Source organism: Daucus carota, chromosome 3 (assembly GCF_001625215.2).
Source record: "Daucus carota subsp. sativus chromosome 3, DH1 v3.0, whole genome shotgun sequence".
NCBI lineage: Eukaryota > Viridiplantae > Streptophyta > Magnoliopsida > Apiales > Apiaceae > Daucus > Daucus carota.
In genome coordinates this window covers 13,505,528-13,533,469 of record NC_030383.2, presented here as the reverse complement: position 1 = coordinate 13,533,469, position 27,942 = coordinate 13,505,528, and the positions used below count along the sequence as shown (strand labels likewise).

At 33.0% G+C, this 27,942-nt stretch overlaps 2 protein-coding genes and 1 pseudogene across 3 annotated transcripts; 1 reads left to right on the top strand and 2 right to left on the bottom strand.

Moving 5' to 3' along the window:
• Positions 1 to 28: 28 nt before the first annotated feature.
• Positions 29 to 10,398, bottom strand: LOC108214214 (uncharacterized). Of its 2 annotated transcripts, XM_017386082.2 has the most exons (20): positions 9,893 to 10,398; positions 9,701 to 9,789; positions 9,416 to 9,525; positions 9,266 to 9,320; positions 9,011 to 9,099; positions 7,618 to 7,684; positions 7,475 to 7,537; positions 7,046 to 7,216; positions 6,830 to 6,923; positions 6,609 to 6,688; positions 6,449 to 6,524; positions 6,198 to 6,241; positions 5,996 to 6,063; positions 4,324 to 4,409; positions 4,066 to 4,223; positions 2,681 to 3,989; positions 2,279 to 2,562; positions 1,532 to 1,741; positions 1,294 to 1,450; positions 29 to 632 (listed from the first exon to the last, which is right to left on the bottom strand). In XM_017386082.2, exons 1-20 carry the CDS (start codon positions 10,002 to 10,004, stop codon positions 340 to 342), a joined length of 3,615 nt encoding a protein of 1,204 aa, XP_017241571.1. In that variant the 5' UTR covers positions 10,005 to 10,398; the 3' UTR covers positions 29 to 339. The 2 variants fall into 2 exon arrangements, with proteins under 2 accessions (XP_017241571.1, XP_017241573.1); XM_017386084.2 differs by lacking the exons at positions 9,416 to 9,525; positions 9,701 to 9,789; positions 9,893 to 10,398 and having other exon boundaries at positions 8,150 to 9,099.
• A 1,259-nt stretch (positions 10,399 to 11,657) lies between these two features.
• On the top strand, positions 11,658 to 13,371 carry LOC108212275 (probable galacturonosyltransferase 12; annotated as a pseudogene).
• A 959-nt stretch (positions 13,372 to 14,330) lies between these two features.
• On the bottom strand, positions 14,331 to 16,156 carry LOC108210626 (transcription factor ILR3). The gene is made up of 5 exons (XM_017381992.2): positions 15,876 to 16,156; positions 15,472 to 15,534; positions 15,189 to 15,266; positions 14,951 to 15,113; positions 14,331 to 14,758 (listed from the first exon to the last, which is right to left on the bottom strand). Exons 1-5 carry the CDS (start codon positions 16,004 to 16,006, stop codon positions 14,477 to 14,479), a joined length of 717 nt encoding a protein of 238 aa, XP_017237481.1. The 5' UTR covers positions 16,007 to 16,156; the 3' UTR covers positions 14,331 to 14,476.
• Between the last annotated feature and the right edge of the window lie 11,786 nt (positions 16,157 to 27,942).

Below are 27,942 nucleotides of genomic sequence, written 5' to 3'. Positions count from 1 at the left end.
AAGTAACTGTTAAAAGAACATTGCAGACTTAAAAAATTATACAACTCCATTTAGACGTCCCAGAAACAAACGCTATATCGATCATTTAATATTTATAATTACTTACATACATCATCTACAAATAAGCCATTTCGGCTAGGATCCAATCCTTACACTTGAAACAAGTCTCAAGTCTCACTCTACCGCACAACAAAATTTACTATATGTGTAATTGGTGCCTTGTGTATGATACATATACTCTGTACATTTTGAACAAAAAGAATTGGTAAACTATGTGTGGGGATCTCTTCCATCACAAAATTTGTACATATATAAGAATAAAAAAATGACCAACTGTATTTAAGGTCTCAACTGAGCAAGTAATTTCTGCATGCTTTCAAGTCGATCGCTGAGTTGTTTAATATGATCAAGATGCTCCATGGATGTTTCTGAATCACCCATTTCAGTGGTAAGAACAGCACATGTGGCCTGAGAATCCAACACAGCCGCCTCGAGTGAAGCAACTGCTGATTCAAGGCCTGGATTCCAGCTTCCATTAGCCACTTTAGAAGATGGAGAGACCACAGCACTTCCTTTAGTCTTACCACCATTTGAATTATATGCACCAAAAATGTTGTCGAACCCCTCACTACCTGCAAGTCACTAAAAATATCTTAAAATTTTTATTACTAAGAAACTGAAGCATGATAGAAACACAAAAGGACAGAGGTAAATTTGTAATTGAGAATCCTATACTAACCTGCAATTTGTAATAAAGAGACCCTCTATCCAAAATAATACACTTGTCTGCCAAAGAAACTAAATTCATGATTGTAGTTTATATAGTGTGTATTTTATGTTCTCTCATAAGTCTCATTCAAAAGTTTATAGTTTGTGATATTTAAGATGAGAAAACGACACAGTTTTATATTTGCAAGTAAAGTTACGCTTCCATGAAGAAACAAACATTTTCTAATTGTAAAACTACCATCCTCGTCTCCCCTTAAGTATGTCCTTGAGTATCCAAAGCATTATCCTGAGAAGGATACCCAAGTAAAAATTATATTTTTCATTGTTTCATCTCCACCTTGTAGAACTCAAGTTCAACCAGAACCAAGTATGACAAATTTACAAATCAGACATGATTCAATTGTTAATTCTAAATTTCTTATAGAACTTTCCTAGTCAATCTGCAAAGCCTAATCGCAACTTTGAGAACCAATCTTTCACATTGCAGTTTACCAGAAACTCAATATGTAATAAGCCCATCCTTATAAGTGGAATCTTTATACATCTTCAGGATAGAGAAATTACCAAGGTTGCTTAGTTGAGCGATTGCTGCCTGGCCAACAGAACCTTCCAGCTTAAGTACCCGCAGGATACCAACAGATATCCGACCCATAGAATCCACTTCAGACTTGCACAACAGAGTAAGGTTTTGCAGCTCATCCTTTGTCACGACCACCTCAAACTACAAGGTAAAATGTTTGTAACTAATTATACATGATACGGAAAAAAAAAATGAAACTGCCAGTATGTCCAGTCTTATTACCGGCTGCTTGACAGAGAATTTCACATTTTGAACCACCCACTTGGCCGTTGCATCATCATCAATATCATGCTCACATATAACCATATCAAATTCAAAATTAATACCACCATATGACTCAGAAATTTGCTTGAGCCCTTTTGCTGGTTCACCATTTTGCTGGACGTGTTTCCAGGGCTGGGGTTTCAAAGTCTTTACGCCTTCAGCAATTATCTGTATAAAAATTTCTTATTTGATTCTTGTACCGAAGGTAAATTAAGAAAATAAAATTTTAAGATAATTTGATCAAAATGATTATTTCACAGCAAACCTAAACTTAACGAACAGCATAAAGCCAAAACAAATTATTAATAAAGTTTTGAACTACTGTAGTCCTTTAGCTGAGAGCCAAGAAAAACATATGGTCGAAATACCCCAAGGACAATAGCATGAACGCATGATGCGTGCAAATATATATTAATATGACATTTCATACATGTATCGGTCAAGATGTTTGAAACAGGTGTCATAACACTTTAGTTTTCAGTATTGGCATAAATCATTCAAGATCCTACAATTTTGATGTATTGGCATAACACTTTAGTTTTCAGTGTTGGCAATTAATTTATGCAAAAATATGGACTTATCAAATTTATATTTATTTTTTTATATTATAAATATTAAAAAAACACATGCATCTTTTTTTTTAAAATATTAAAATTACTGTCCAGATCTTGTTAAACTATCCTCGAGGTAGAATGAAAAACTCACTGTTATGTATTCAATGGGATGCTTCTTTTTTTCATGTGGTATTGCATTACTATTGAGCAAATGCCTCTGGCTGCTTTTCGCCTTCACTTGCAAACTCCTAAAAGTTGTGTGCCAGCACCTTTGTGCTCTACTAGAATCTTTAGAATCGCTGAACCACCACCTTTCTGCCATCTCCTCTGCACCTTCGAGAGCAAACAGCCAGTTTTTGAATTCAATTGATACATCCACATCATCCGGTGAACCCAGGTGCAGGATGGTACTGTCTTCCCCTCCAGGACTTTCATCTGTAAGAGAAGTAAGAGTGAGGGTAGAGAAAACAAGAAATTGAAGTGGTCACTGAAACTTGTGATAATTAAACATCGGAAGGGTGGATATTTTATCATATTCGTAAAAATAGCTTACTCTGACCATCTTGGAACTCATTTCCTATTAGAGGAGAAGCTTTAAAAAGTTTTGACAACGGCCCAGCAGATAAATGCTCTAACCCTCTAGAAAGACCCTCTCCTGGACCACCATCAGGCCCCAAAATTCCAAATTTGTGAAGCAAAGCCTCAGTAAAATTCATACCTCCCCCAAGGCGAACACCAGCTATACAAGCTGACACATTTAAACTGTGGCACTCCATATCCTCCGCATTATATGGGATCACATGCACCATAGTGACGTCCAAAAATGGATTATCTCCATTTTGCACCCAAAAGACAGCTCTCAGTTGATGGTATCCATCGTCACCCATATGGCCATTTTCAACAGAAGGCAGCACCATACCGTTCTCATAACCCGTGTTTTTCTCAATGTCTGCACACTCCACCTCAACTGTTTCCCAGATTAAATTAGTAGATATAGCTATAGCACCACCCAAAGTCCTATGACCAACTCTAACAGATAAATTCTCTCCCACAAACTGAACAAGGGGCATACCTATTGTGTCACTGGACAAAGATTCCAAAAATCTCAGATGGAGATCCTTTAACACCAAACTCACAGCAGTATCTCCAGGAGCTTTCTCAAAAAGATTGCCACTAAATGACTCATTTCGTTTTACCTTTAGATGATTACTTTTTCCTACTAAAGCCATCTTATCACTGACGTTACCAACATAGGCATAAAGATCTAAGACGAAAAACAATTGCTCAATCGAAGTATTGGATAGATATTGTTGACATGAAACCCCTATTCTGACAATACCTCCTGGAGGAGGAATATCTATCAATGGACTTCCGTCAGCAGTTGCCATTGCAACCTCAATACAAGCACCTTTTAACTCGACACAACTCCACAAATTTGAAGCTCCATTAGAACATTGAACACCAACTGAGTTGTTACAGGATTCCAGCGACAGACTAAGAAGAGAAGCTCCAGCAGTCCATTTCTTCTGGCTAGAATCAACTGGTTGATCCTCCCACAGACAAAAGCATGCAGGATCCTTCTCAAGCTTTAGTAATTCGAGTTTTAGAGAAGGCGACTCTGAGAAGAACAGCGCCTCGATACGAAGCCTTGCTCCATTAAAAGAGTTTTGGAAGGTATTGTTTTCACCATGAGTATGATGGTTTTGGTTTTCCATCTTCAGGGGCACAGTAACATCTAATTCTTTCACATTCAGTGTGAGGGAATTGACTGAATAATCAGGCAAAGTAGTACTAGGATTAGTCACAATTCCATCAGCTACGAATGAGCATATCCTCAGGCAGGATTCTTCCTGAAGATATATCTGCAAACAGAATAATAGAAGCTTGTAAAAAGAAATGCATTCTTAGTGGTGCATATATGTAACGAAAGATAGATACCATTAGAGGTTGACAATCAATAACTGTTTGAGAAGCAAAAGATGGTGGAGCAGGCGAAGGCTTGAACTGAAGAGAACACAGATTTATTAGCGGCACACCCTCATTTAATTTCAACCCATGGTCTCCCAAAGGATATATTGGAGGACAGAAGTTCTTTGCTGGTAAAAGAATTAACTCCTAATTAGATAAAAATATTTCACAATATTAATAACTTCGATACATGTACTTTTGTTTATGAATAAATTATTTAATCAATACCAAAGTCCGGAATATGCAGAGAATCATTTGCAGTATTCTGCATTGGTGGTTGAACCAAAGTGCAGGGAGGATGTGAAAAAGTATCCCTGCATCACACATTGACCCAGAAGCAATTACTTCACAGAAAAAACAATTTACCAGACACATGCGATACCAAATAAATCATTTTCACATTAGTAAATTTTGTATGCAGGTCATCCACTAGTTAAACTAAATATATAAATTTAAGGGTTCAGTCACAATTTTATACTTGTAGTACAGAAGTCTTTAAACATTTCAATATACACATTTCAGGTATCTAATTCATTTTATAAAATATTCTTCTTTTGTTCTAATTTTCTTCTTTTATACTTCTAGTAAACATCAGCCACTTTTACTATTTCTTCCTCATGACTTGTTAGACTCAGCACACTGATTTTCAAAAAACTTCCATCTAAAATCTATTTATGTGATATGAGGAGAATATTTGAAATAAAACGAGGGAAAAAAGAAACACTGCTGCCTTAACCTTTCAATAGCTGCAAAGATCAGCGACAACCAATAAAGCTATTACATTCTTTTAATTATTCACCAATCTACAGCAGTAAAAAAAACTTTTATGTTGTGTTCCGTTGTGATAAATAAATTTAGAGTAAATGGAATAAAAATGTAACTACACAATGGCTAAATGTTCAGAATTTTTATTTTTCCTCCATTCTATTCTTAAAGCATCTCCAAGAGTCTCCTAAATTATAGTTCAACCCATCAATTTAAAAAGAAATGCTGCCTTCTCCGGCATACCCATTTTCTACCCAGAATTCATGATATAAACTTTGTACTCGATCAATTTTTTTCTAATATTCCCTTCTCTGTTGGTTAACTTTTGGTCGTGCCATTCCAATCAGCCCAAACAAACAGTCAAACACAACATTATAATTCTTTATGACATTCAATGAGCGGTATAAATTATAAAAATTCATTTACTGTTATGCAATAGCATGGAATGAATGTTGTTATCACTTTATGCGATAATCTAAGTATAGTTGATATAGTTGTACTGCAGTTGAAATATGGTGGGTGGAATTTGTGACGTCGACCAACTTATTGCTTTAGTCTTTACAAATTTCAATGTATCCCCAATAAGTATTAGGGTTCCCAACTGCTTTAAGAGAAAGCAAAATATCTATTTATGATGGTCACATAATCAAGCAAGGCTTGCAGGAACTTCTTGTCAAACAAATTTAGCAACTACCATTGGTTTTTGATGCTAAAATGGCCAAGAATTATGTAACACTATTTAACACGCCTACTCCAAATTAACAAGATCAAAAATTATTTGATTTGCTGATTATTCGTAAAACTTAGGCTGATATAAATTTTAAATTTACATCACTTTCATAGTGTAATATGAGTAAAACAATATGACAATATTTATACCATATTATTAAATCTGAAATATTGTAAGTTTAGCAGCCGGTTGATTAATCGGTAATTAGCTTTGTTAGTCATAGGATAATTGGGCCAGATTAAAAATAAAAATAAGGATATTTGAACACTGCGTGAAATCAAATTACTAAATGTCTAAATGTATTGTAATATTAAGGAGAAGGGACGGAAATGAGAATGTCAAGTAAACAAAATACTTGTGGGGAAAAAAAAGCACAAACATATAAGAATGTTAATTAAAACAAACCTTAAAAATAATCCACCTATCGTAACATGAGTCAAATATTTAGCATTTTCTCCATCAGAAACACTTGCCTGCAATAGTAGTACAGCATTAACAATCTCGTTATCTTACACTCAACAGTAATGCAAATAGCTTAGCTGTGCATGAATACATTCAAGCACAGAATGAATAAACAATACAATTCAAAAATGACCAAAAAATTTACCCGGGAAAATGAAAGTGACTGCATAAGTAGTTCGAGCTGAAACTCTGCAAGTTAAATCATAATCATTATATGAATTTAAATTTGGAATTTTATAGGACGAAAAGAAAGATACACAAAAAGCCAATGTAAAGTTAAGTAGTTAGCTCATGTAGGTAACAGACTCCAGTCCTACAAAACAGATATATATGAAGATATACTAAACAAAAAACTAATGTCGATAAGAGCAGACTCATTCCAAAGAGAGAACTAACCAGCATCCTTTATGCGCAGAAATATATGGTCAACAACTAGGCTGACTAGAGAGCGTCCTGCAGCTTCTGCAGAATGCTGCCCAGGAAAAAAAATGGTTGACATATTTACATCCATTAGTGTACTCTTAGTAGTAAGGCAACTGAGAGAGGCAAAACATACCTGTTGAACATTGGTATGAATGTCCCCTCTATTTAAGCAGACATAAAATCCAGTCAAGAAGCGAAGGAGAGCACGCAATCCTGTAAACATAATTAACCAAAAAACTGAAAAGTCAGTCTATAATCACATGAGTGAACACAATCCTGCACATCGAATTATTCAAATAACTTACGAAGTTTAAAAAACAACAAAGACGATGCAGAAGACAAATCAAGACTTGCCTGGTTCACTTAGAGCAGGGCAAACAGCTTCACTGATATGCAATTGAACTTCAAGCCCCAAAGCGCTATTTAGTTCAGTCCTTTGAATTGTTATCTGATCATTATTACAAGAAAAAGGAACTATAACAGATCAAACAGTGTTCTCTACATGGCACTCATCTCCAGCTAAATGCAAGAACTCACAGAGAATCAACTCAAACCGTTAATTTGCATTACATAGGCCTCTCCTGATATTCCTTCAATGAATCTCTCACCACCAAAGAAACTTCGCTTAGCGCCATCGTCATCTTTCCCACAAAACCCCTCTTGAGAGTTTGCAAATTGAGCATCCATAAACATATCAGGGTGAGGCAGAAGGTCAATGGATAAATATTCCCATTCAAGTTTCTGATCACCAAAAAACACGTTATTTCAGACTGGCATGGCATTTACATCATGATATGGTTTGGTGTAAATGAAGTAAAAGAAAAAACTAAAACAATCTAGGTAATAAGTTAACCGGTGAGATTCCACAAGAATATAGTAGTTATAGAACGAGCACAGAAACAGATACAAATTTATAAAAGAATAGAACCATAAACACCACACAAGTTGTGCTAGTCACTTTAATATAAAAACTTTACGAGGTTAGGATGATGTAATTACTTTGAAAAGATAAATGAACTTCTTGTCAGCAGAAAAGTCCCTAGCTTCCTTGAGATTAACCACCTATAACAGAAAATTATCAGTTGATCAATTTATAGTAATCAGCATAGAGTAAGAAGACGGTGCGTGATGTGGAAGATAACCTGCCAGCTTTCATTTGTGGTATATAGCGAAAGGTTGCGCATTGTAATAGATGCTATAGGAGATGCCCTATTAAGTGGGAGTCGGGGATGGGGGAATTAAAATGCAAAATGTGAGGAACAATACTTTGCACTAAAAATCACTAAGTTATACTAGAAGTGACTAACTCTTCCTTGTAAATATCCAAGGACTTGAGCATAAACGGAAACAAAACCAGCTGTTGCATATTAATGCATAATCAAAATCAAAATGTGTAAATGGATGATAGTACCGAAACAAAGACTCCATGATACATGGATAGATAAACAATATTGTCCAGTTAAAGCATTTTGAATGGTGTTGGCTAAACTGATTCGCTAAAGTCATATAGAACAGTGATTTGTTAAACTATAAAAATTGAAAGGTGTTCTCTCCATGTGGTTAGCTATCAGTATTATCTCTATTTTCTGCTGACATTTTGTAGAGGTTGCTAAATATAGCCATACATAAGAGATTATCTAAATTTTTTGCTAAGAGTTTTAATTTACATATTACCATTAGAAAGGAAGCATTGCCAACTGCCAAGGGTTGTTGCCAACTAAGATATTGCTAAGGGGTTGCATCCCCTTGGAGATTCTCTAACAGTGAAGCAAAAAATTGAAGAACGATTACAAAGTAATCGAAGAAAAAGTGCGCCATAGCTTAAAACCAGAAAATGTCGACAAACTTTAGGTGAGAATTGAAAGACCAGCTTCACACAAGTATCAGAAATAAAGAACTAGACAAAACAACATGCTACTCATTCACCATTTGGTATTTGCTGATCTAACCATTTTTCCGAGACTTCAAATGAGTAACAAAAAAATGACTATCTATTTGATTATAACAAATAGTCCTTAGTTCATATAAACCGATTCATTAAAAAATCAAAGAGCCCAATATTTAGTTAATATGTTATCATAAGGCAGTATACTACAGACAGGACTACGGGAATGAACGATATTGAGTAACTTGATTGTTTTATTACTACCAATCGCCTAATACAGATTACAAAACTCGCCACTAGTATTTGTTTTCTTCTTTTATAATATATTGGTAGCTCTGTTCAATTGTTTAATTAAAAAGAGGAATCTTCTTATATAATATGTTGGTACAACTGTTAATTAAATATGGAAGAAAACAACCCAGCTAGAAAAATGTAAAAAGAAAGATAAACATTATATTTCCCCATTATTGTTCATATGATCATTCTATACATAACTATCAATTCCATTACATATATGATATATTGTAGCATCTACCGAGACCATATTATTCATTGCATATTGAGCAACAATTCAATTCACAAAAAGGACAGTCTGCCAAAAGCAATAACTTTATAAAGAAAGAAAAATAAGTGGATTAGAAACAGAGTACCACGTTGCTCTTCCCTTATGCCGAGCACCACCATGTGTTTCAAGTAGAAGATTAACTGTACCAACTTCTATAGTCATTCCATCCGCTATCTGGTAATTTAATTGTCACAGTCATAACACAAATAAGTTTTAATATTAACCATTGACCTAATCCCACAAATTAGTAGTTGATTTTAGTATTAGCTATTGTAATTTGACTAAAATGGTGGGATATAATACATTCTGGATCCCTAAAATGCAGACCTCGAGAGCATACCTTATCAGCAAATCCGTAACCAGTACCCTTAGCTGGACTAGCAGAGGCCTGCGAACTATTAAAAAATAATTACTGAACAATAAATTCTACATATACTCAACAACATGACATGATTTAAAAATACACCCTATCATTGAGCATCTATTGTACCTGCTTGTACTCCTAGATGCATCTGGATCATCATTTTCTTCCAAAACCAAATCGAGCCTATCAATTTGAACCACAATTGGCTCTACTTGCACATAACTCATAGACGGAAGCTTCAATTATCATAGCAACATTAAGTCAATCACAAACACTAAACAGATCTTTACGCACGCGGTTCAAATGCACACTTGGTTTACTTAAACACAGTCCAAAGGTAACTTTGAGTAGCAAAAAAGTGGCAACAACAATATAATTCCAAATTATAAGAGAATTGTGAGTTTGCGATACCGTAATCTGTAGTTTCCCAACTTTTGCAGTGATAACACTCAGTGCTGGTGGTAATCCAAGACTAGCGTGCAAAGCATCTCCATTAATATCTACCAACAAGCACAATAAAATATCGGATCAATATATATGCATATAAACACAAAGTGAAGCAAATAAGAGCAGAATTGTAAGTAAATGAAGCTTCAAAATGACCTAAATTAGAAAGCTGTACGGTACGGCCTTGCAATTTGAACTGATCTCTAGTAAATGACTTGAGCCAATAGCCAAGTGTATACTCCAGCGCTCGAGCCAGGATCGACTCCATTTCAGTTCCCGATAAAATCGCAGATCTACGCTTACTCGGAGTTGAATGCGGCGCCGCCGGAGATATTTCTGTGGAGTTCGAACTGCGGGAGAGAATTAAGAAACGTATAGAGAGAGAGCGCGCGAGAGAGGTGACACAGGTGAGTGTTTTGGCACGTGAGAGGAAAGAGTGGCACGTGCGAGGACTCTGGAGTTTGTTGCTTTCGGTGTTGCAGATAGATCGGGAATGTGATTAGATGGGTTTTGATCGAGGTTGTCGCGGGAGATGGACGGTGGTGATTGAAATGGGGAATAGGATAGGGGGTTTGTGAGATGTAGAGGATTGAAGCTCTGGTATTGGATCTCGGGCCGCGGATTGGCAGGCTGTCAGAAAAACAGAGCTTGTGGGCGGATTGTTTGTTTTGTGATTGGCTTAACGTGCTTGTAAATCTTAAAGCTCAAGGTTTAAAGGCGTAAAGTGCATGGCTTTTTTTTTTTTTTTGACGGATGCGTAAAGTGCATGGCTACTACAAATTCTACAATTGATTTGCTGGTCATTCCATGTTACTACCATTTCAAATAGGGTTTGCTAGTGTGTGCCCATGGGCACATGCTAAGCACGGAAACTCATAAATTTGGAGTGTTTTTATTGGTGTGGTTGGTGTGAATGCAGGGAGGCCATCATTATTAAAGGGGTGTGAGCCAATCAAAACATGGAAAAACTATCAAATTTTGTGCTTATTGTATGCTCATGGGCACACCATAGAAAAACCGTTTCAAATAAGCGATCAAATTAACTCAAAGGATTATAAAATACAAATTCTACGCATGTTGAATCCACTGTTGCACTATATTCAGATTTTGCATCAATATAGAATTCAAATATTCAAAATGTGAATTTTGATCAAATTAACATGTTTGTACTCAACCGTTTGAATACCATTTTATCATCAGTTATATTTTTTTTATGTCCTCCCATTTACTTATGTTGGGGATATAGTGTTCGACACGTATTTACGCATTTTAATGTTGTTGTAAGTAATTTACAATATTATAAATTATTTTAAATATTTTTTCTACATAAAAGTTCAAATTTTAAATTTTTTAATAAAAATTGTAATTAGAAAATTATATTTTATATACGTTTTATAAAAATATAAAATGAAAATATATACATTATATTTGCCAACAAAAGGAGTGGGAGAATTTATCAAAGTGAAAGTAGGGTCAAGAAATCTTATTACATGCTGATATATTTATTCTCTTTTATTCCTCCCCTTTCTTCTTCGTTTCATCTTTGTTTTAGGCGCATTCAGCATGATTGATGGACAAACCAAAATGCTCAACCTTGTTAATTTCCTTGCATACTATCTTTCATGCATTTTATATGATAGTCCATTCATTCATAAGCATATATCCTGTTGTCCTATCCAATATGTTTATCCATTTCCATTTCAACATTAGGTTGGGCAAAAGATGAGAACCAAGTAGTTTGGGAGAGAGCTTTCACTCTTCCCTGCCCCTATTTACAATTAGATGAGGTTAAAAGAGAAGACGAAATACCCAAGTCTTAGACGAGCTTGTTGCTGAGCGCCTGAGCCATTTGCAGTCAAACTGAAAGCCATGATATATGAAACTCCAATTGATTTTGATATTTGAGTACATGATTTAAAATTCCACTAGAAATTGCTCACTCTACTATCACAAAGTTTCTACCTTTGGCAGGTTACATCACTTAAACTCAGAGGACAAGAACAGCAAAATTCAGGAATTTTTGCATCGCCATGTAGCATCGAGTAGCAAACCTAAACAGTCCCACTGCATTGATTTGATGCTAGCAAATGAACATGCCATGAATGCCGATGCACGCCTTCAGCTCCCTTCACCTGAACTAGTTCCTGCCTTGTTTGAAATTTCCTTCTTCCACTTTGTCCTTGCCTCAGATAATATCCTTGCAGCTTCTGTTCTGGCAAATTCACTTGTTCACAACTCATTGCACACTGGAAAAGTTGTTTACATATCATTATGGATAGAAAAAACTTACCCTCCAATGCAGACATGGTTTACATTGCACATAGTGACACCTGCAATCATTGAAATCTAGGGATTACACCATTTTGATTGGCTGACAGAAGGGAAAGTTCCAGTATTGGAAGCTATAGAAAAGGACCAAAGAGTAAGATCGTAGGTTAGAGGACGATCATCACGCACAGTAGCAAATAACACTGAAAAGCCTTATGATAGTGCATCTAAGTTACAAGCACTTATGTTGTGTTTGGTTGGGGTGAATGATTCCGGAAGGAATGGAATGAAAAAGGAACTATCTTATGGATGATTTTTAGGAAATTTCATTCCTTCCTCCATTCCATTCCCTACATCATATGCTAGATATCACCCCTTCCATTTGAGATGGAATGCTCCATTCTCTCCCATCCTCAATTTCTTCTCAAATCTCATCATAGCAATTTTGCACTCCTTCAAATTTTTTCAAAACTTTCTCCCTATGTCTACTAGTTTCTAGTATTTTTTTTACTCATTTCATTCCATTCCATTCCATTCTCCCCAACCAAACACAACATTAGTTGCAAGTACATCCACTAATGAACCACATTAGAATATATCTACCAGAGATAAATCATAAAGTAGTCAGAGATTCAAGTTACAACGCTTTCTGTGCTCATAATATGACATGTTCGCATGTTCTTGCAGCTCTTTCCTAGTCTTATCAAAGCTACCTTCCTAGATGATGGTGCAGTACAAGCATGTGCAGGAGGAGACAATTTTGTGGTGTCTAAGCGGCTTAACACTACTTGAATTTATGTTTCTCATACTCTAATGTCATGAAATTTGCTTCTGTATGGGCCTATGGGATGAACATCTTCAGTTTAGAGGCTTGGAGGAGGACGGACATAAGTAAAACATATGACTACTGGCTTAAACAGGTGACAACAGCACCTCCTCTACTATATCTGTCATCCAAATACATTATGCAGTCTTCTAAGATACACTTGCATGGAGTAACCAAGTATCATAACTTTGAGAATCATGGACAAAGAATGTGAATTCATCTGATAAGTTTATCAAAAGTTGTCCTATCAGATCATGATATAAAAGATTTTGGAGAGGCCTATAATGAGCTGGCTTAACAACGTACGCGGACTGAGAAAAACTCTGTAGAGGTTTTCAACGTATCAAGGTTCTCATATTTCATGAAGGGCTAGACGCTACCAGGCCTTGTGTATCGGACTCTAGTTTCCTAGATCTGTGTTTCAGAAAATTTTCTTAGTGAAGTACAATATTGAAATTCATACGAAATACTACAACTGGGAATAAACCTTTATTTCTGTTACCTGATTCTACTTGATAATCTCACTTAAAGAACATCAGAACCATGATATCACCACATGATATTCTCTACAAGTTTGTTAAGCATTGGTAGTGCAACATGTCTTACCTTCCTTAGGCAGGAACCAAATCTTAAATTATAAAATATCGTTTCTTTAATCTCTTACAGGTTCTGGAATCTACGTCAGTCTCGTGAACAAATATACACCATTAAAATTCTCTATAGGTGCTAAGTGGTATAATTAGGCTATTATATTCTATATGAATGGGGCACTAGTAGTACTTTACATAAAGATAAACAGAACTATTGAAGATCCAGCAAGCCTCTCAGAGTGCTAAATGGAAGAATATGGTGGAGCGGAATGTAATAATATATATATTAACCAGAAAAGGTTTTTTTTTTTTTTTTTTTGACAAAACCAGAAAAGGGTTTTTAATCTTTCTGCGGAGAGGAATTTTTAGTGGAAATGAAGGGTTACTATAGATTTATATAGTCGACACCCAACAGCATAAAGTTCCCAGTCACTTCATGCGAATAAGCTGCCTACTGCATTAGAAACCGGAAAAAACCTCTGACAAAACTGTACTTGGATAAATCAAGAAGTATAAATATAAATAATGTTTCATTAAACACACATTTGCAAGGGTCTTGCCACGGTAAGTGATAACCATGAACACTTTATACATTAACTTGTTTTATAATGCACAGAGAAGCAAAATCAAAAATAACTGGAGTACACACTCAGACCATTAAAGTTTCCTTCAAATTTAACTAAATAGATTTGCTGCAGAGTTCATGATAAACAAAATTGTTAGTCTGAAACTTGGCAAGAAAAAAAAAACTTTATCCTCCAGTTCTCTGCCTCTCTGGAACCCGTTAAAAGGGACAGGCAGCCATCAAGGTGGGCACTGGAAACATCAGGCCAGTTGAGGTTTGTCCAGAGTGTGGAGCACTAAAGGGACGAAACAGCATTAACTCATCTAGTTACCACGGCTCATCTAGTTTACCAATATGGCAGCATTCTAATTCATATTGCAGAAGCAGTTATCAAATATTCAATTCCAGTTTGCATTAGCAAAAACTATCAAAGTAGTAAATTTACTGATTAAGACAGACTACATCAAAACATGTCAAGTACAACTGTCAACTCAGGCAACTGGTGGGCGGAGAACATGATCCTGAGAGGTGTCAACAGAGGCAGGTGGCATAAATTGCCACATGGCAACTCCTGGGTAACTGATGATAGGCACGTATTTGTTGCCTGCGACCGGAGCTTGTGCAGCATATGTGGCTTGAGGATAGGCAGCAGGGATAGCAGACGGGGGAGGCATGAAGCTTGGCTGTGCATTCATTGTACTTAACTGGTTTTCCAGCTTATCTTTTTCTGCCTTCAGCCTCTGTTTTTCCTCTCTGAGTTCATTCTTCTCATTCTAGAAAAGTAAAGTTCAGCCTATTAGTTAATCTATTGTCAATTTTAAGAGTGCCTTTAAAGTTGACCATAATGCAATTGTAAATTACTGTTTACTTAAAAATGACCAAGAATTGTAAGAGAATGCATACAGATAGGTCGATATCGCAGGAGCCAAATAAATACAGAGTAGATACAAGCACGAGATGCTCACCTTCAGCTCTTTGATCTTGTCTTGAAGATCTGAATTTGTATCCTTCAACTTCTGGGATTCAGTACGTAACTGAGTTACCATCCGAGTAGCATCAATTAGTATAGCTGCTTTGTCTGTCCTGGGAGGCCTCCCCGGATCGAGAATTGCACCCAATTCCATGAACCTATACAACAAACCAAACCTATCAAGTTCAAGTTCAAATTCATACAAGAATACGGAAAAAGAACAAGAAACACACTTGTCATTAAGCTTATCCCTCCGCATCTTTTCCCTGCAAGCTTTGCTACTTGAGCCGCTGCATGATTCAGATCTTACCCTATATAATGATTCCACACACACAAATGCAGCATCAGTAAAGAAAGCAACTACGAGAACCAAAGCCATCTAAGCTCAGAACTAAAAGTGTACAGCGAGACCCGAAGCAATGCAACTATCGTATACAAACACCAAACAAATTTTATAGGCAAAGACCAATGCATATACACCAATCAAAAGAAGCACAAATTAGGAGGAAAAAATACCTCTTTTTCGAGCCTGCTTCCATAACAACACTCGAGTTCCCTTTTGACCCGTCAATTTCCACACTGATAAACAAATAAGATAAACATTATAACAAGCTATGACTACAGTCTACAGCAGTATAAGACGATGATGTAATGAATCCCATACACATCAATTAAGAAGCATCAGAACATAAATCATTTAACAAAAAATCAAATATCTACTCACATTTAGATCAAAGCTTACACATATAATCAGAGATTAAAGGGCATCTATAATCTAATTAAACAATAAAAACGAGATGAATAATAAAAGAAACAATAATATATTACTCCTATTTCAACAAGCCCGAAATCTATCGAGTAAAACACAGGCTTCCAGATTTAAACATAACACAAAAATCTAACACGAGAAAGATTAGAACCTGAGAGGATTATTTAGGGCTTGCACAGGCCAATTAAAAGCAGAGGAAGTAGGAACAGAGAAATTAGCATCGGGAACAGCAATATCGTCCAGCAAGCCATACAGCCAATTGGTGTTCTCCGGTGACACCATCGTGCCGGAAATTAGAGGATTTTCCGGCGAATTTGATAGGAGTAGGACAGAGAAATATGAGAGGATTGTGTAGAGAGAGGAGAAAATGAGAAATGTGAGCAGCTTGGGGAAACGTGCTCTTTCAGTTGTTTGACGAGACGGTAAAAAAGAGCGTGGAACGATAGGATGCCTTTCTATTTGGGTCCGGATACTGTTCGATTCCACTTTTTATTTCATTTTTCTTAATAAAATTTCCAGGACATGGTTATTAAAATTTCCATTCAATAGATTAATTCTTGTTTAGTCTATAATAAAATGTCTTTCTGATTTAATTTCGAAAATTCGATTAATTATTTTAAATTTTCTTAAATAATATATTATATAATAATATAATTTAATAAATCAAATGCTATTATAATATTATAAAAGAATTTATCTAATTAATTTCCGAATTCGAGGGACACTTTTATATAAAATACAACTTACTAAAATACTTCAAAAACCTTTCATGAAAAGAAATAAATTTGTTTCGAAAAGCAGGAGATTTATCCATTATGCAGTCGTTGGTGTCTGAAATTTTCTTGCTACTATTCAAAAATATGAGAAACATAAAAAATGTATCAATTTTTTTCTTGAGAGAATCAGAATATGCATTTGTGTGACCGGTACAAAAATTTAATATTAAAAAAATATACGAGCAAGTACTGAGAACATTTTCAAAATAATTATAACGTGGGAGTATCCAACATATATAACACATTGTTAACTTCTATGACATTATTCTGTCTTGCATTACATTGATATTAGTTGATGAGTTATATTTTAGATTATTTTTAAAAATTCTCATAGTAATTATTTATTTTAATTGTTACATCTCCGTTTCATCTAAATGTTTGAAATGAACGTCATAATAAATAAAGTTATTATAATCGAAAAGGTTAAGAGCATCTCCAACGAGGTTGACTATAATCGTTGTCTAAATTTGACCTATAAGATATCATGTAAAATTTGTCGAACTTAGCATCTCCAACGGCGTTGGCTATAATCGTTGGCTAAACTGGACCTGTAAGACATTATGTAAAATTTGCTGAACCTGTAAGACATTTTGCTTCAATGGTATTGGCTATATTGGTTGGCTATAATTTAAAAATAGTATGTTATTAATATTTTAAATTGTTAAAATAGAATATATCAGTTCAGTATGGTAATAAATGATGTACAATCTTCCTACAGATTCTCTTACAGACCTGTAGAGGTTCGACAAATTTAGCCATCCATAGGAGGTTGACTAAATTTATAGACAACGGCTGAGCATGGTTGGAGTTAAGTTTTTGGAGCTGTTGGCTAAATTTTTTTATTTTAAGTATGTCAACTCACTTTTTAGCCAAGGGTTTTAGGTGGTTGGAGATGCTCTTATAAGACATTATACTTCAATAATATTAGCTATATTAGTTGACTATAATTTAAAATTAGTATGCTATTAATAGGTTAGATTGTTAAAATAGAATATATCAGTTCAATATGATAATAAATGATGTGTCATCTTTCTACAGATTTCTTACAGACCTGTAGCGGATCGACAAATATAATCATACATGGGAGGTTGGGTAAAATTATAGACAACAGACGGATGTGGTTGGAGTGGTATTTTTTCAACTGATTGGCTAAATTTTATTTGACATGTCACCTCACCTTTTAGTTAAGGCTATTGTATGGTTGGAGATGCCTTAAGAAGAAAAATGACTAAAATGATGTAATTGATCGATATTGAATATATCAGATGAAATTAGAAAATATGTGAAATGGAAAAAAAAGTAATTCTTTTGAGTTTTTGATATAAAGATTTGAAAATGATATTTAGACAAAAAATTTGTAAGAAAGTAATTGATAAAAAAAAAGCATTATTATTCAAAATATTTCTTAGGTTCAGCTATAGGAGCAGGCATAAATAAATATCACAACTTAATTAGATGCCTTTCTCAAAAAAAAAACCTTAATTAGATGCCATTTGAACAATGCGAACGAACATATTCCAAGTTGCACAAGGCATCTGCGTCCTTCTTTAAGATAGAAAATTAACAGTGGGAGTGTCAAATGTGGTCTATTCTTTAAGATAGAAAATTAACAGTGGGAGTGTGGTCATTATAAAGTAATGATGTTATTTAGCAATCAAGATTAAAGAATGACTTGTTGCCTCGTTGGATGCCCATAACGCGGAGTTCAAATTTTTATAATGTTGTAAATATGTGGGGCTGCTTCTTATTGCATCCACGAACGAGGTGATTTATCACGTGGATATATGCGAGCAAGATTATCATACAATATTGGAGTATACTTGTTTGTTTATATGTTCGCAATAAATTGCTTAATTCTGTAATAATATAACTTTTTTTGAAAACAAGTACTTAATTATGTGAATAATAAAATCGTATGCGTCTGTGTTTGCTGTACATGCTCAACTCGAAAAAGTACTCCTTTCACTAGAGCTTGTTTGACCGGAACATTTGTTATGAATGAACAATAGATTTTAATTTAATCACAGGGAGAGAGATTAAGAATATACAGTTACTAATCTTAAATAAACAATATAAAAAGGGTGGTTTATTACTTTTAGACAGTGGCGGACCCAGGAATAAATGTCATTGGGGGCACAACAATTTGTAAAAAAAAAACATGATATAGTAAAATAAAAGATATATTAAATGACTTGAAATTATTTGAGTAAAAGATGTGCATATATGTCGTAGACATGAAACAAGTTATAAAGTCGAGAGCTTGGTTACTTTTCTTTCATTCATGCTTACCCAGTTTTCCATAAGCATAAGCTTGTAAGGGCAGTACTCAGTGGCTAAATATGAGTTTGGGCCAGAAGTTCACTGGGGGCCCATGCCCCCACTACATTGACTGTAGGTCCGCCACTGCTTTTAGAATATCTAAAAAAAGAAAGTTATTCACATAAAACAACACAGGACTAACATATAAAATATGAAAAAAAAAATTAAAATAAGGTTTTTTTTTCTCCTTATTTTGAACCTTACCCGGAACAAATGAACAATACGCAAATGTGTAATATGTTTCAGCTGTCGGCAGCACCGTTCCATATCTTTTGAGGGGCTCAAGAGCGAAACAAAAAAATGGGCGCTATTTATTTTTAAAAAAATTAGAAATATAATAAAAATATATATAATATTAACGTGGATATATATTTGATTAACGTATGTTTTATACATATGTGATTAGTGAGTTAGCGTGATTATTGGATGTAAAAAATAAAAGATAAATAGATAGTTGATGATATTTACTTTGAGTGCATGTACATGAGATAGTATTATTAATTTCGATTATAATATTTTGTTTAAGAAAATTAAAATCAGTGTAGGTAACGTTTGTGCTCAATCATTCAGTCAATGTGTAAAGGAGCCGTCGTTCACCTTTTTTTTGTCCCTCGTCCAAAATCTAGCCGTAAAACAAACAACATGGACAGCAACAGAGAATGGTACCGTTCATGTTCTCTCATTCACTTTTGCTCAAAAAAAAAATGTTCTCTCATTCACTTATTAACTTAAAATTATGGGCTTTTTTTATTAATAATCACGTTTTCAATCTTATTTCCAAAAATACTACCTTATCCAATCTTATTTTCAAAAATACTACCTTCTCTAAAATATTTTCAAAAATACTGTGGTTGCATATGCAACCATATATGCAACTACAAATGCTGATTTCAAGTTTCAGATTTCAAATGTCATTTTCGACCTTATCGTTGGAATCGATATATATATATAGGGGGAAGATCCTAAGAAAACCCAGTTTATCAAGAAAACTGAGGAACCCGTCTATCTACCGTTGATCTTATAATCATGATCTAATCAGTAATTTATAAAATAAGCAATTAAATCTAGTTAATAAGGGGTAGTTTAGGAATATAGAATTACACATAATCAATCAGAATATTACTATGTGCAATAAGATTGTAGAGAATATTTTTTCATAATTGCATGATACACGCTTCTGTTGCAGAAGAAACGTAAGATCATTATTGCATATTGTTTCCATAATTGCATAACATTACGCTTCAGTTTTTTTACTCTTGTTGTGCATTCTCATCTCTCTCAAGTTTTAATGGAGAACACAGATTCAAATGAAGCAATCCATTCAACTACTGGTAATTTTTTAAATATTTTCAAGTTCTCGAAGTTTTTGTAAAACAGATATATAAGCATGCATACTTCTTTTGTTGTTTATTATTCATAGGTGATTGGAGCAACAATATTCTTGATGATCCAAGTTTATTCGAAGATTTTGGAGTTTATATACAGAACTTAGCTACATATCAGATGACTGAATGTTGAGATGGCTCAAAATGAACTTGATCAATGCTTTAATTGTTACAAGGAATACATGATAGTATCTCCATTCAAGAACTTGCAAGGAATACGCAGAATATACCCAGAAAGAACTAATAGTAATTCTGAAAATATGTTTTTTTAAGGTTATTAATGGTGTTTAATGAAGGAGTCATAACTATTATCTCAGGTATTCTAAAGTGTTCATAAATTCCTTTTAAAATAACATCATGACCGGAGGTGGATATAAGTAAATAGACTATTTTTATCTCGCGACACCTTAAGGAATCTTGTGAAAATAACACCTTAAAGAATCTTGTGAAAATAACTTAGTGATATAATATAAAAAATATATAAATTAGTCAGTAAAATAAGATTGTACAAAACCTCAAAAAGCTGGATTTTCTTTTCATATTTTTGGTAGTATTATTTTATTCTAATAATTAAAATAATAAAATATGTTAAAGAATCTCGTACAGTATATTCTAATTAATGATGTATGCATTCGGTTTTCTACACTCCACTTCATGATTTTGAATTTCAAAAATTCTTTACTAATTTTTTTATTTAATTCACTGTATAATGATTTGCTTGTGATTAGATATTAAAAGGTTTCGATAAAAAAAATATTAAACCCACAAATACAGAAAATAAATAAACTAACGTGTAAAACAAGATTTATGTTTGAAAAAAACTTGATACAATTTTTATTTTTAATAAATAACCATCATTTGTATTTATAAAATAATAAAAAATTGAATCTTGTATTATAAATATATATAGATTTAGTGATAAAAAAAATCAAATCTTGCACTAGATCACTTAAATGAATCTTATATAAAATAAGTGAAATATAAGCACATACAAAAAATGAATAAAATTAAATTTATAGTTGAATATCTAAATGAATCTTTATTTTTAAAAAAAATAAGTATATTCCATATTTATAAAATAATAAAAAATTGATCAGATACCTAAATATATAAATGAATATTTTTTCTAAATAAATGATAACACCTAAATGAATCTATTATAAGGTAAGCGTAAGCAAGAAATATGTGTAAAACTGAATGGAAAAAAAAACGTTGCATTATATAACAAAACAAAAAATGAATAGTATACCAAAATACCAAATAAATCTTTAAGTTGAATAAATAATAGACTTCATACTCATAAAATAATAAAAATTTAATCTTCCGCTAGAACACCAAAATGATTCTTTTTAATTGAAATCATAAACAAAGATGCAAGATGTATAAAATTGAAAATTTTAAATATTTTTTGAAAAAATATATTAAATTTTATAGTAGAAGCAAAATATAATTAAAGGGAAGCAAAATATAATTAAAGTGTTTAAGATCTTTGTATGAAATTTTGTTTTAAATTTATTAAATTTAAAATAAATATTTTATTGCAATCTTTGAAATATTATAAAATAATATTGCAAATTTATTAAAAATTGTATACAATGACTTAAGTTTTTTTTAATTTTCTTTTGCTTTTAATATAAAATTTAAATATTGAAACAACATTTTAAAGATCCCTCACTTGAAAAATATTTGAACGGTTATTGTAAAGAATCTCTTCATCTACTATATATTATAATAGATTTTTTAATTCAACTTTGTAAATATATTTTTAAAAATTCTACTATGTATTACTGAGGAGAATCTTGGTAAAACAAATTTTTTATTAAATTTATAGTAAAATACTTAAAAGAATCTTGGTAAAACAAATATTTTATTATTTAGGAGAATCTTGATAAAACAAATATTTACGATCACTTATGAGAATTTTGGTAAAACAAATATTTTATCAAATTTATACTAAAGTACTTAGGAGAATCTTGGTACGACAAATATTTTATTATTTAAATTTATACTAAAGTACTTAAGAGAATTTTGGCAAAACAAATATTTTAAAAGAATCTTGCATGGCACAAATATTTATCATTAAAAATAATAAAATATCTTAGAGAATCTCGCACATATATTCCAAAAAAAAATTGTATGGTCATGTTAATGATTATATATTTAAGATTCGATTAAGTGTTTTAATATCAAATTACTAAATTAAATATTAAGCATTTATCATACTAAATGCTTTCTATTTAATGTTTTAATTACTTATTTACTATTAAATAAAAAATAAGATGTTGACATTTTAACATCATTAGTAAAATGGTTGATAGAATCTTAATATTTTAACATCATTAGTAAAATGGTTCATAGAATCTTAATATTTTAACATCATTAGTAAAATGATGTTAAAAGTAAAATGGTTAATAGAATCTTAATATTAATCTTTCACTTATCACAAAAATAAAAAAAATTATAATACATCATGTTTCTTTTGTAAAATAGTTAAAAAAATAATTAAAGCATTAAAAAAAATATTTAATATCCTACCAAATGTTCGTAAAATCTATTAATATTTTTACAAATAATAGTATTAAAATATTCTCATTAAACATTCTTATTAACATCTTACAAAATATACACGTTCTTTAATTAACATAAATAATAAGATATACAATTAATTGGTTTCCTTTTCTATATTATTCATATCTTAATTAATCAGTGTGTATTCAGTTTGAATTTTAAATTTCAAATTTCAAAAGATTGAACTTGATAAATAGAAAAGATTTCATGGATTTATTTTAGCATTTATTTTTATTTATGATTTTTGGATGGAGGAGGTTTCTTAAAGTGTTCCTTTAGATATTATTATAATTTTTGTATTGGGATTCTTTTATATTAATTGGTTTGAGATTCTTCAAAATAATTATTAAAATTATTAAAAGAGTCACAAGAATATCATAAGGTAAATAATTTATACATGAAATATCTCAAATCTTAAAAGAATCTTGCATGGCACAAATTTTGTTATTAAAAATAATAAAATATTTTAGAGAATCTCGTATATATTAACTAAAAGAATATTGTATGGTCTTAATTTAATATTAAAATTAAGATTCTGCTAAAAGTTTTATTATCAAGTTTTCTCTGAATAAAAGATTCTACTAGAAGTTTTTTTGAATAAGCATAACTAGAACACAAACTAGAACACCAAGAAACTAACTAACTGAAGAACAACTTCCACAAAAACCTAGTATTCTAAGAAAACATAACTAGATTATAAACTAGAACACCCAAAAAACCTAGTATTCTAAAAAAATTATACAAGACAAATCTCAGAATTTTAAAAGAATCTTGCATGGTACAAATATTAAAAATTAAAATTAATAAAATATCTTGGATACACAGACCCCGAAATTAAATTCCTAAAATTTAATCAAAGCATACGGCTAGGACTAGAGCACATCTCGAAATATTTTAAGCAAACATAACTAGAACATAAACCAGAACACCCAAAAATTAACTCAAGATCAACTTACACAAGAACCTAGTATTCTAAAAAAATTATACAAGACAAATCTAAGAATTTTAAAAGAATCTCGCATGGTACAAATATTAAAAATTAAAATTAATAAAATATCTTGGATACACAGACCCCGAAATTAAATTCCTAAAATTTAATGAAAGCATACTGTTAGGACTAGAGCACATCTCGAAATCAGGCGGCCAGAAAATATTCAAAAGCAACTTTACCACCATAACCACTCTACTCGAGCAACAGTAGCAAGTAAGGACTCAACCACCATCTCGGCCAACAGAATTGTCCATGAAAAGAACTTAAAAAAAAGACCCCTCATATAGCAGCAGCAACTCCTGCAGCATCCACCTAACAGACCCTCTACTCATCACCTTACTCATCACCTTAACAGAATCACAGGACAATTCGAACCAAACAAAAATCCAGTGGCAGCCAACAAACAATCGAACTCTGGAACTATCAAAAAGAAAATTTACCAAACATTTAACTCTGCCAGACCACCTAAAAAACTGCAGCGCCTCGAAATTACTCAAGCAGAACAATCCCCTGCGATTGGAGCAATCCTGGAACAAATCACAGAAAAATAAAATAGGACTACCATCAATTATACCACAGCACCATAAAAAGACAATGGCCCAGTGAACTGCAGCATCAACAACTTTCTGCAGACTTTTCCAGAAATAAATCTCTATCAACACTTCAGACAATCCATACATGAGATTTTAAAAGATAAAATTTTCTCCCAGCAAGGGCCAAGACTAAACATACAAAAAAGAAGGCTTTCACCCATAACAGGCGGCCAATAATCAATTTACAAATCCAGTAGGCTGATGCAAAAAAAACCCCAGAAACAAATAGCAGACGCAGATTCTTGGCTCAGCCAAAAATAAACTGCCACCAAAACCAAGACATCCTCCATGTCAAACATGATTGATTAACAGAAGCTCAGAATTTAAACCCCATCTGAGCAAATCATCTCTCACCGTCGGAGAATTAAAAATTGAAATCCCCTGCAATTTTTTCCGAATATCATCAGATTTATCATCAATAATCTACCCAACAGACTTATTCTTCTTCTAAAAAAGCCTTCGATTTCTCTCATTCCAAAGATGAGAAACTACAGCAACCAGGACGAGCTTATTAATTAGAACATTCAAAGATTTTCCTTGCCAAGCAACAACAGATTCTCGAATAAACTCCTCCCAATTCCCTTGGTACAACAAACAATAGCCTCATTTTGAAATTTCGGAAGGACAAAGTGACAGAATCCACACTGAAAATATAAATGTGAAAGAGAATCAGGAATCTCTCCACAAAAACTACAAGAAACAGTTTGCTGCACTTGCCAATATTTAAGACGATTCCGAGTTAGCAAGCGATCCCGAATCACAGGCCATAAAACATGACATTATAAAAAGAAACCTTAAATCTTAAGAACCTCAAACCTAGCTAAACACCTAAAAGAATCTCAGCATGGAGATTCTTCTTCGTCATTTTGGTCGGTGTTCTCATGGAGATTCTTCTCCGTCATTTTCTCTCTGGAAAAGGAATACATGGGTCTGCAGATTATACAAAAGTTATAACAAACAAATTTAACGAAAAAGATTTTAGATCCTTGAGAATGATGTGTGGTACAGACCTTCAATTGATGAATTACAGTGTTTCCACGATCTCGTAGTCGTTCTTCAGGATGGCGTGTATATGTAATGATCTTGGAAACGATCTCGTAGTCGTTCTTCAGGACAGTGTGTGTGGCGCCCTCCAAACCCGGGTCAGAAGTTTGGGGTCCACATCTCAACATAAACCTGTAATTAATGATATAATATATATAGTGACCCTTCACTGTCCTTGGATCGCAACAGGTTAAAGTATAAAACAAGCCACAACACAACTTTAATTATTACAAACCCAAATCCCAAAATAAAAACTTAAATCTTACAAGCTTACACGCCATTTGTGTCTCGTTATTCAAACTAGTACATATATGAAAAGCCAGGTGCTGCTGATAGCTCTCTTCATCTCCTAGCCTGGAATCCTGACCTTACTACTAGCCTGAGGGTCATCGTTACCAACTTTCTCTGCCTTCACTGGAAAGAACATAAAATACCGCAAGAGTGAGCTAACCAGCTCAGCAAGTATAACAATATCAATTTAAAATATTAATCATAAGCTGAAGGAAACCAGTGTCTCAAGGAATCAATCTCAATACCAAGATTTGTTTTTAGAACATTGATTAGAATTGGATATTAAATTTATTTTTTAAAAATCAAAGGTTAGGCTGCTGATCAGTCAGACACTAACCCCGAGCAGGTCCCACCATGCTCGTTTATTGGATCCAAGGCACACATTGGCCTAAAGTGACCACTCATCTGGTCTGACCATTCATCTGGTCCAAGTTTAGAAAACTATCCAATTCTATCACAATCAAGATGATCAACAATATTATTCAATAAAATAAGAACATCAATATCATAAATAAATTTTGAAGCAGAAGCAACTACTATTCAAAGTGTCTCAAATGGATCTCAAAGGAGAAATGAGAATTATCTTCATGGTTTTAGCAAAGAATCAGATATTGCCTTATAGGATGGCAAAGCACGTCAAAGTTTCGTGTTTACATGAAGGAGGGTTCTAGGTTCACAAAAAGAATCCAAGTATAAATGAATGCTGTTAAGATCAAGAAACTGGAGTTTATGGAAAGAATCAATCAACTGTAAGTTATATGTCATAACAGATGTTATTTGGGGTCGTTCAACTGGTTACGGTCTGAAATAAAAGTGATTGATAACTGGTTGAGGTATCGAGGGTATATTTTTGAAATGAAATTAGGTTGTTATGGTAATCATTTAGAAGTTTTAAAGATGGAAGGTTTACAATTGAAATAAGTTTCGTAGCAGGTATCAAAGAATCGGTCAAAGGTTCAAGAATCAATAAGGTAAGTAATCCATAATATAGTTCAAGAAATCTGGTTGAAGGTTCAAGAATCAATAGGATAAATAATCCATAAAATAGTTCAAGAAATTTGGTTGAAGGTTCAAGAATCAATAGGATAAATAATCCATGCGATGATTCAATAGGTCACAGGACTTCATCAGAAAGTTCACTAAATAATCACAACAGATACAACATATAATTGAAGGAAAGTCTGAGGGAACTTGCCTTATGTAGCTGATCTCAAGTTTCAATTACACTTGCTCGCTATACTACTCTATCGCCACTTGCTGTTCCTTTCTACGCCTCGTTTCTTCTGCTAATCACAACAATCATCTATCAATATATGATCTCATACTATTCTTATCATCACACCTTCGTAACGAGTTCCTAACTACCCTTCGTTTCATTTAAATCCGCCTTACGGATCAAAAGATATGTTAAAACAATCCTATAATGTTCATGTAGACACGTAACACATCAATCAGATATGCCATAACACGTATCACATAAGATATTCAATGAAATTTATTTTTCAAAGAAGGTTTGAAGTCAAAAGGATTTTTCTGGCATTTAATATGAATTTTCGAACATTTTTCGGAATTAAAACGGGTCAAAGAATCATTTTATAAATAAATAATCAATTTTGGATACTCGAAATCAAGTCCGAAATCATTTGAAAACAATTAACGAGCTTCACACATATTTTAGAATAATATTTCAAAGCTCGAAACTATTTTTCGGAATTTTAAAATCATTTAAAATAATTAAATCTAATTAATAAATCAATTAAAATTAATTAATAATTAATTAAAACAATTAATCAATTAATATTTAAATTAATTGACTAATTATAATAATGAATTACTAATTAAAATTAATTAATAAATTAAATCAGAATTATTTTTTAAATTAATAAATAATTAAAAACTATTTTTGAAATTAAATAAATAATTTTCGAAATAAAATAATTGAAATAAAACTGTTTTTAAAAGTTTTTGAAACTTCAAGGTTCAAACTGCAAGTTTTTTTTTAAACTTGAGGGTTTGGATCGCAAGTTTTAAAACTACAGGGTTTGAAACGTCAGAAATGAAACTAGGGTGTGGAGACTTCACCATCTTTAAATGATGGGTGACCAAACTGCAAAAATGCCGCCGGCCACCCTTGAATCGCCGGAGACGGCGTTGCAGGCCTCTAACGGCCACCATCCGGTGCAGATATACAGTACTAGACCTCCACGACTTACCCATGCAATCAAAACTATCAGAAACGGCCGGAATCGGC

Bases quoted from the DNA above. Each gene is read 5' to 3' on its own strand.
- LOC108210626 (XM_017381992.2), bottom strand. From the start codon at position 16,006: ATGGTGTCACCGGAGAACACCAATTGGCTGTATGGCTTGCTGGACGAT. The intron at 15,267-15,471 runs GTATTTTTTCCT...ATCATTATATAG, and splicing joins GAAGCAGGCTCGAAAAAGAG to GGTAAGATCTGAATCATGCA. The intron at 14,759-14,950 runs GTGAGCATCTCG...TTACTTTTCTAG, and splicing joins ACAAGATCAAAGAGCTGAAG to AATGAGAAGAATGAACTCAG.
- LOC108214214 (XM_017386082.2), bottom strand. From the start codon at position 10,004: ATGGAGTCGATCCTGGCTCGAGCGCTGGAGTATACACTTGGCTATTGG. The intron at 7,217-7,474 runs GTAATTACATCA...TTTGGTGATCAG, and splicing joins AGTTCATTTATCTTTTCAAA to AAACTTGAATGGGAATATTT. The intron at 1,742-2,278 runs GTGAGTTTTTCA...ATTTTTATACAG, and splicing joins ATCCCATTGAATACATAACA to ATAATTGCTGAAGGCGTAAA.